This window comes from Cavia porcellus, unplaced genomic scaffold, assembly GCF_034190915.1.
Source record: "Cavia porcellus strain 051 isolate PalLab524CR breed Dunkin Hartley unplaced genomic scaffold, mCavPor4.1 scaffold_40, whole genome shotgun sequence".
Classification (NCBI taxonomy): Eukaryota; Metazoa; Chordata; class Mammalia; order Rodentia; family Caviidae; genus Cavia; species Cavia porcellus.
In genome coordinates this window covers 5781810-5790906 of record NW_026947523.1, presented here as the reverse complement: position 1 = coordinate 5790906, position 9097 = coordinate 5781810, and the positions used below count along the sequence as shown (strand labels likewise).

The 9097-nt window shown below is 55.4% G+C and overlaps 2 protein-coding genes across 8 annotated transcripts in view; both read right to left on the bottom strand.

Moving 5' to 3' along the window:
- Nucleotides 1-53: 53 nt before the first annotated feature.
- LOC100719511 (cytochrome P450 2D6-like) lies at nt 54-4307 on the bottom strand. Its single transcript, XM_003470546.4, has 9 exons — nt 4033-4307; nt 3128-3299; nt 2711-2863; nt 2462-2622; nt 1887-2063; nt 1597-1738; nt 1197-1384; nt 641-782; nt 54-539 (listed from the first exon to the last, which is right to left on the bottom strand). Exons 1-9 carry the CDS (start codon nt 4219-4221, stop codon nt 361-363), a joined length of 1503 nt encoding a protein of 500 aa, XP_003470594.1. The 5' UTR covers nt 4222-4307; the 3' UTR covers nt 54-360.
- Nucleotides 4308-7582: 3275 nt separating this feature from the next.
- The window catches only part of Tcf20 (transcription factor 20), a 167246-nt gene continuing 165731 nt past the window's right edge, over nt 7583-9097 (bottom strand). For all 7 annotated transcript variants that reach the window (XM_063243830.1, XM_063243831.1, XM_023565365.2 and 4 more), the window contains one exon: nt 7583-8825. Coding sequence is in view for 1 of the 7 variants with exons in the window: in XM_005003891.4 (XP_005003948.1) it covers nt 8808-8825 (18 nt within the window). In the remaining 6 variants the exon portion in view is untranslated. The remainder of the gene's footprint in view (nt 8826-9097) is intronic.

Here is a 9097-nt window from a genome sequence, read left to right as displayed (position 1 = left end):
GTTGACTTCACACAGGCAGGTGAGGATTCAAACCAGATAGGGACTAACTATAGTGGTGGCCACAGGTCTGGTTTATTGTGCATGGAGGTCCCCAGCTGGGGCCAGGTTGAGTGCTTGCTGCAGATGAAGAGAGACCTGGTAGCGGATGGCTGCTGCTTACACCCTACATGACTTCTCGTGACAGAAGTGCAGGGCTTCCGCATACCCAAGGTAGCAGGGCTTCCGCATACCCAAGGTAGGTCTGGGGCTCCCCTTGCCCAGCATGGCCATGACCATGTGGAGAGCCAGGCAGCACCCAGGGCTGCCAATCCTGGATTCCACAGTGCTGCCAGGCTCTGCTTGGCTGTGTGGGGTGGCCCTTTAGCGGGACACAGCGCAGAGCTGGTAGGGGAGTGGGTTCAGCAGAATGCCAAAGATCCCAAGGTCACTGGGCCGGGGCTGCCCCTCAGGCACCGAGAAGCTGAAGCGCTGCAGCAGAGAGGTGAAGAACAGGAAGAGCTCCATGCGGGCCAGGGGCTCCCCGAGGCACGTGCGGGGCCCTGTGGGTGGAAAGAGGGCTCAGTTGGCCAGGGGCCTGGGCACCTCCCCAGCCAGGCACCCTGAAAAGGGGCCAGCATCTGGGCACCCAAAAAGCAGGCACCTGCTGAGAATGGAATGAAGGCCTCGGGCTTTACAAAGCGGCCCTCGGGATCCAGGAAGTGTGCAGGGTGGAATTTGAGGGGCTTCTCCCAGATGGTCTCATCCATTAGCACAGATAACAGGTTGGTGATGAGCGTGGTCCCCTGGTGGGAGATGCACAGCATGAAGGTGGACCAAGCGAGGAGCCCCAGAACCCTCTAGTCAGCACACATGGGTAGGAGTTCCTGCCATGTGCCTGGCCCCTTCCCGAGGTCCTCAGGCCCAGGCTTCTCAGCACCCTCTTTGTTACAATGGCAATGCCACATGGAGATTCCTATGGGTGCTTCACTGCCACCTGCTGCTGCCTAGAGGGGGATTTCCAACACTTTCTGGCTTATTTTAGTTTATCGTCACCCCCAGGGGGTTCCATGGGACAGGGAAGAGGCAGTCTGTGCTCAGCATTGCATACAACCAGGCAGGACCTGGCAGCACCAGTGGAATCCAGGATCGGGTGTCCTGGGCAAGGCATAGCCTTATCTGGGAGTGGCCACACTGGGGAAGGAGAGCCCCAGGCCTACCTTGGGGATAAAGAAGCCCTGCACCTCAGTGTCCCGGCTCGTCATGTGGGGTGTACCCAATGGGCCAATGTGTCGGTAGCGCTGCACCTCGTGAATCACGGCGTTGGTGAAGGGCATGCGGGCCTGGTCCGCCATCTCTGGGCGCCGCCCTTGCCCTATCACTGCATCGATTTCCTCTTGGACATGGCCTGCACAGACAAGGGTCCCCACAGGTAGAGCTGTGGCCTGAATCTCTCCTTCTGCCTTCTGCTAAGGGCTGTGACCAGGTGAGCAGGGCATCACTCTGACAGGTTAGGTCACACCAGTGCTTGGAACCTCAGCACTGTGTCACACTTGGTTGAGGACCTGCCACTGCCTTGCCTCTCGCACCTCCCACACCCCCATTCCCTGCTGGGCTCACGCTGCTCATCCGGGTGCAGGATCATGAGCAGCAGGGCCCAGGCCAGCGTGATGGATGTTGTTGCCGTCCCTGCAGCAAACAGGTCATTTGTCACAGCGTACAGGTTCGCTTGATTGAAGCTGCTCTCAGGGTTCCCCTTGGCCTGGGCCGGGCAGAGAAGGTGGGTCGGGGTATGGTGGGAGAATGCCCCCAAATGGTCTTCTAATCTGCACCCCTTAACTCCAGCCCTGTTTCCTGGGAGAGGCTGATGTCTCACTTGTCTGCAGCTCCCCCAGCACCCAGGCCCTCACCTTCTCTATCTTGGCCAGGAAGGCATCAGTCAGGTCTCGGGGCGGCTGTGCCGGGTCCCAGGTCATCCTGTGCTCCATTACCAGTTCATCCAGGAGGGCACTGAATGCTTTGTGCCCAGAGAAAAACTTTTCAACTAAGCCTGGGATGTGCAGCAGCCAGGGCATCACGTTCAGCACCTGTGACAGGCACAGAGGGGACCCAAGTTCTTCCTTCGTGTAGCTCCCACCTGGACCAGGCTCAGAGCCCCACCTCCCTCAGTAGCCTGGCCTGCCTGGGCCCACTGGTAGCCCGCTCACTCCTGGCCTGGCTGCCGGAAGCAACATCCAACCCTGCAAGTCTCACAAGCACCGGCAGCTCCCACCATGGATCAGAGGTGCAGACCCTGCCCTCTCCGGAGCCCAAAACCCCGGCCACCTCTTGCACTGTTGTGTGACATTTGCCACCACCAGCCTTTTCCTGCTAGCGTGCTTTTCTTTGGGTGCCCTTGGTTCTATCTCCCCTGCAAGTGAATTCTCTTCCCAAGGGGCCCAGCAGCACAGAGGGGGAACCGCCCGGACTCTCCGGAGCCCCGCACCTGCAGGGCCAAGCCAGAGCTCTCCTTCAGCAGTTCCTGCAGCAGCTCCAGTGTCCTGTCCAGCTGCGGGTCCTCGTACTCGAAGCGGCGCCCGTAGACGAGGGATGAGATCACGTTGCACACGGCTTTGTTCAGCAAGGCGTTGGGGCGAAAAGGGCGTCCTGGGAACAGGGGTGCACTTCATGGTGTCATCCCTTCTCTCACTTTCCTGCCGCACTCCTTCCTGGTGCCCCTCAAGCCACCACCCACCGTTCTGGGAGGCAAAGGCGGCACAGAGACAGGCAGCCTCCTCGGTCACCCACTGCTCCAGGGACTTCTTCCCCAGGCCGAAGTTGCGCAGGGTGGACAGGGAGAAGCGCCGCTGCTCACGCCAGGCAGGTCCGTAGTGCGCCATGACCACGCCTGGGAGGGTGACAGGGATATACGAGTGACCAGGTGCACTGGCCACGCTCTCTGGGCCATCACCCTTGTTATACTCCTCTCATCAGAAACTGTCCCCCAATGCACCCACACCTTTGACCGCAGCTCTCCAACGGGCCTTTTTCTCATCCACACGCCCAAAATTCAGGGCTTTTTCTGTGTCCCAGGACCATATAACTGCCCCATTAGATCTACTTCAGTTGGTCACTGCCACCAGCCCCGTCCCCTCAGCCCACCACCCTTTGCCTTGGCTGTGTGGCTGGAAGCCCAGGTGTTCGTAGACTGGCACTGGTGGTCTGTCTGAAGTGTCCTCGCTGTGGTCCACCAGTGCCTCACGCACGGCCGCGGGCCCGTTGAGCACGACAACGGGCGTCCAGGCCAGCTGCAGGCTGAACACATCCCCGAAGCGGTGCCGCAACTGCAGGTAAAAGGGTCATGAACCTCAAGACAGGGTCCCAGCCAACCTGAAGGACCCAGCTCCGAGTGGAAATCTCAGGAGACCCTGACTGAGCAGAGCACTGCAGAGATCTGACGTCCCCTTTCATTCTTTGCAGGGCCAGGAACTTGGGGCCAGGCAGGGTCCCTTGCACGCTAGGCAAGTGCTCTACCACTGAGGTGTGCTCTGAGGCTGAGAGGTGTCCCAGTGTGGAGAGGTCACTTCTTCTAAGTCTGCGAATCACTAGGAATCTGGTCCCCCAGCCATGACTTTACATGAACTGTAGGGACCCACCAGCACCCTGGTTTACACAGGGGGAAACTGGGGCTACAGACGTGAGCAGTGAGCTAACTCCACAGCAGGTGAAGGGCGTCACGGCACCTCTCTCGGCCTTGATTTCCTGATGGATGCCAAGATCCTGACCCCTCCCCTCACCTACAGGACCCTGACACCGTCTGCAGGGACTTGGGGCCTCCACTTGTCCTGTCCAACTGGATCCAAAACACACTGCCAAGTGCCACCCTACCTCCTGGCCTTTGTCCTACAACTTTTTCATTGCAAAGTCCAAAGTATCCCAGGCTCTGCAGTCCCCTCTCCTAGACCTTGCCACCTGCTTCCTCTTACAGGTCCAGGTCCTTGTCCACTGTGTGGTTTCACCTGTCTGCTGCTGCAGTGTCACTCGGGCCACTGTGCCTTCTACCTCCAGGTCCCCTACCTTGTAGAAGGCGTACAACACGTTCTGGAAGTCCACCTGCAGCAGGTTGCCCAGCCCAGGCACAGGCACAGGGCCTGGCGGGTAGCGAGCAGCCCAGCGTTGGCGCCGATGCATCAGGTCCACCAGGAGCAGGAAGACGGCAACGACCACGGCCATGGAAAAAAGTGCATCTCCGGTCAGCAGCCCCATGGAGATCCCTGGGCTCCTCTGGACACACTGCAAGTCTGACCACTCCGGGTACCTAGTGCCAGAAAGTACACTTAGCACAGCCAGTGCATCTGTGCTGGGTGCTGTCTTTTATAACGCAGCCAGCGGGTGCAGGGAGGGGAAGGGGCGGGACTTGAACAGCTGTGGAAGTCTGTGCCCTTCCTGTCCTTCGCAAGATACTTAGGACATGGGGCTGGACATGTGACGGGAGAGCTGTGCAGGAAATGAACACACTGATTGCAGTGGGCTAGCACTGGGCCACAGTGGGAAGGTGACACAGGCCTCAAAGGGCAGGCCTGAGAGGCACAATAAGGCCTGAGGGCTGACTCACCAAGGCAGCGGTCCTAGCTGCTTCATGGAGACCTGGTGCCTGCCTGAGGGACTAGATCACCAGGGCAGGCCATAGCAGGCTGGCTGTGAGGTGGACGCACCCCTGGACTGCCCCGTGGGAGGGGCAGGAGGAGGCAAGCAGCTACACGGGGGCAGTCAGCTCTAAATTCACACAACTGACCTGTGGTGGGGAAGACCCACTTAGGCCTTGGAGAATTCTCAGAAGTGGTCTCGGCTGCTGGCCTGGCCTGGTCAGCAGCACCTTCCTAACACCCCCAGGGAATCATGGGAGGGCCAATGCAGCAATCACATGTACAATCCAGGCTGAATCCTGTCGTGCCGGGGACTTGAGTTCAGAGCAGACAGCCACAAAGAAAGGCTTCAGCCATGATGCCTGTGCCTCCCGACACTTAGCACTCAGGTGCCAGGCATGCTGGGCACACTTTCCTCTAACTCTCGTTTCCTCTGTGGCCATTAAAGGCAGGTGGTTCTGTCCCGAGGCAGAGCTCTAGATGTCAGGTAACGAGGTCTAAGTCACAGCGATGTTGGTGCTGTGATCCAAAACACGAGGAGCTGCTGGAGCAGCATATCCTTCCTGCAGCCTGCATGGAATCTTCTTGGAGTTCTTCTTTAGCAGCCTGAGCTTCCCAACCCTGGGACCACCCAGGCCATTGGGAGAATGTGCTGCGCAGGGGTGGAGCCCCTGGCCACTGCCCTGGGGGTCACAGCTCCAATACAGTAGTGAGGAGGTGGGTTAGAAGGTCCTGCTCCTCTTCCCAGAGCGCCCTGTGTGACCTGGACACCTCGGTGAGCATGTCAGAAGCCAGCCAGGAACCTGAAGCAGCCAACAGTCAGGGAAAGAAAGTTCCAGCATTTGACCCTGCTCCCAGCAGGCACCGCTGTACCCTTGGGTGGAAACGCCTCACCAGCTTCACCCTGGGGACTGAAAGGGGCTTGGCCCCTCAGCACCCTCCTGGACCACCAGCAGGTTGCCTTCTGAGTTCCGGTTCCGAAGGCCAGCACTGGGGGGAGCAGGAGAACGCGGCAATGGAAGCTCCAGAGCCCAGATCAGCAGCCCACGGGCAGCACAAGGGTTCAGCTTTGTAGGATGGAAAAGTTGTGGAAATCGGCTACACGACAATGTGGATACTCTCAGCATCAGTGAAACATTCACTTAAAGATCAAAGTAAGGTGAGAAAATTCACGGTTTTACAACTTTATCTATCTATCTATCTATCTACCTACCTACCTATCTATCTGAGACAGGGTCTCAATTTGGAGCCAGGCTGACCTCAAACTTGCAGCAATCTTCCTGCCTCGGCATCCCAAATTCTGAGATTATGGACATGTGCCACCATGCCTGGCTGTCACAAATTTAAAACTTTAAAACTTATTTTGAGCCACTGCACATCTTGTAGAATAGAAAAGATCAAGAGCACTAACATCACAAAAGCCCTGGCGAGGATGTGGAGCACCAGGAACCCTCACGCACTGCTGGTGGGGATGCGAATGGTGCCCCTGCTTTGGAAGACAGTTTGCTGCAAACTTAAACCAACTGACAATTACGCTCCTTGGCACTGACCTGAAGATTTACATCCACATGGAGATCTGCACAGCAACTGATAATTGTCAAGCCTGGCGTCGACCCAGGCGCCCTTCAGCAGGTGGAAGGACAGGCCGTAGGAATCCAGACAGTTACTGTTTGTCAGTAGAAACAAAGGAGCTAGCAAGCCAGCAGAGCTGCACATTCTGTAACCCAAGGAGCCATAATCACATATGGCTACATAAACCAGTCTGAAAAGCTGCAAGCTGTAGGATTCCAACTACAGGAGCCTACGAAAGGCCAAACCTGAAAGACAAGATCAGCGGTCACCGGGGACAGGCAGAGGAAGAGACAAATGCGGGGGGACAGAGCAGCTGTAGGGCACACCAACTACCCTGTGAGACTAGCATGGCAGGAATGTGTTCTTACAAATGTGTCCGAACCCGTGCCATATACAACACCAAGAAAGATGCTAAAGTAAATGGGACCTGCTGGGCCACCAGGAGATATGGTGTGCGTCTGCTGGCACTAAGACATAAGCTCCTTTAGTGAGGGCACTGACACTTGGGCACGTGAGGGGAACAGAGGAGGTGCACAGGAGAACCCCGCATCTCCTGCTACGAACCTAAAGCTGCTCTCAAAAGAAAATGTTACAATGCACACACACGCACACCCCTCCAAAAGCTCCAGGAGCTTCTGCGGAAGCCAGGATACTGGAGTAGGAAGCCCAGAGGACAGCCGGTCTACTCCCCAGCTCAAGGAAAGGCCCAGAACAATCATGATATGGGACTGTCACCACACATCCTCCAAATATCAAAAGGGACAAAAGAATAAAAGGCAAAGTGACAAAGAAGTATTTGGTGTCAGGAAAGTATTTTCCTCCAGATACTATTTTTCAAATTTTGTGGTTTAGCCCTTGACACCCGATTTATTAATAGATTTATTAATTTCATCTTAACTGTGTTAGTGCCAAGTCAAGGCCAGCACAGGAAGCCGACTAGCTCAGAAGCCTTCTCGTCCGTGCAGGTCCCGCCCCCAGCCCCTGTAGGACATGCTGTGGGCAGCACGCCCACCCATGCCACCACCCGGGCCGTTGGAAGTGCTCCTGGATGCAGCCATCAGAATGACATTAATCTGCCATTTCTGCGGCCCAAACTGATGAGCGCACCACTAATTTATGATGGCTGACTTCTACCTGTGACCATCCTTCCAGGACTTCTGATCCCTAAAAAAGTCCTTTAACACTGCACTACTTTTTAATAATCTTTAAGGTGGATGTTCATTGGAAACATGTCCTCGTATGTGTTAAGTAAGTCCACCATCTACTCTAAGGGCCACCTGGAACCCTGAGAAGCTGGGACCAAAGGGACAGGTCAGGGGTAACTCCTGGAACAGAAGGAAGGACACCTTTTGAGGGCTGGAATGGGAAAGGAAGACACGCATTCATTCTAGAGCAAACAAAAAAGGAAACAAGGTTAAAATGAAGTTTATTATTTTTGATTGTTTGTTTTTAGTTTTTAAATAAAACTGTTTGTGAAACAGCTGTTTATCCCCACGGCAGTGACCCCTGAAAGACGCACCAACCCTTCTTAAGGCCTTGACAAGATTTTTTTGTACTTTTTTCTTTTTTTTAAAACTCAGATATTTAAAAATTATACAAATACAAAACAAAACAAAGCAACATAAAGAATCACGAAGCCTGGGGCTGCTTACCCAACAGCCCCCTTTTCCATTATAAAAATGAAAGCAAAAGCAGAAATGGCAGGTGGCTGTCCCTGGTCACTCAGCCCACCCGTGCCTCACGCCACCATCCCTCTCACGCCCCCGCTCTCACGGCACGGGCCTGGGCCCCTGCTACCCCAGGGTCCCTGTGGCTCAGGGTCCGGCCGCAGTTGTCTGGAATGTGCTGAGAACAGAGCTGGGTCCATCCTTTGACTTGGCTGCTGTGCCCACCTGGTAGGTCCTGGGGTCTCCCCAGCCAAGTGACCAGGGACACAGCCACAACCTTGGGGCACCTGCCAATTTTATCCCCCAAAAGATAAAAATTTTAAAAATAATAAATAAATAGTGTTTCTGGAAAGGAAAAAATTTATTTTTGTGTTGAAACATCACCCCCCACACCCCTGGAAACCTGGCTGCCCCGACTCCCGTCCCCAACCCTTCCCGCTGTGGACAGATCTCTGGGGGCCGGGCTGGCTGTGGCTCTGGGTGCGACCCGCCTGCTCTGTTTATCCTGGGTCTAGTGTTCTCAGAACTGGTGGGAGAGGATGAAGAGCAAAGCTCTCCTCCAATCCTTTATGAGATGAGTTTTTCAGTTCAATTTCACATTTAAGTTTCACTGTCACTGGAACAAATTTGGAGTTAACTAGATAATTTTAAAATAGAATCAAAAGGGATAGCGCACCTTTCATTTAAACAAAGTCTTTCCAGACTAAAAATAGATTTATATATATATATTTTTATCCCTCCCTTTATTCCCCCCACTTCCCCATCAGCCCCTCCCCCCTCCCCCCACATTGTCACTATGGAGATTGTGTCCATGGAAACAGCCATTCCAACATCTTGGGTCTCTCTTTCCTGTGGTGTCACTGGTTTGAGTGATGTGAGAAGGTAGGGAGGAAGTGCTGGCTTGGGCAGGCACGCGGGGCAGGGCGGGGTAGGACGTTTCCATTCCATCGCAAGTGGCCACCACGTCTCATCTCCACAGTCTAACCTGAAAGACAAACAGCGGCCACTGAGCAGAGGACCCTGTGCACCCCACCATGCAGAGCCTCTGCCCTGCAGCAGCACAGGATGCCCCTCAGCCCCGAGTCCTCTGTGGGTGTACAGCTGGCTCAGGACACATTAAGACTGATGATGACTCTGCTGAGGACTCTGGCACATGGTGCAAGGCAGGAGGGACCTGAGTCAGTAGCATGGGGCCACTGGGGCCTCTCAGGCCATGTCCCACCTCCCAGCTTCTCCTGGCCACTTCACAGCCGTCCC

Bases quoted from the DNA above. Each gene is read 5' to 3' on its own strand.
- LOC100719511 (XM_003470546.4), bottom strand. From the start codon at position 4,221: ATGGGGCTGCTGACCGGAGATGCACTTTTTTCCATGGCCGTGGTCGTT. The intron at 2,623-2,710 runs GTGGGTGGTGGC...CCCTGTTCCCAG, and splicing joins CGCCTTTGCCTCCCAGAACG to GACGCCCTTTTCGCCCCAAC. The intron at 2,064-2,461 runs GTGCGGGGCTCC...TGCCTGTCACAG, and splicing joins GCTCTGGCTTGGCCCTGCAG to GTGCTGAACGTGATGCCCTG.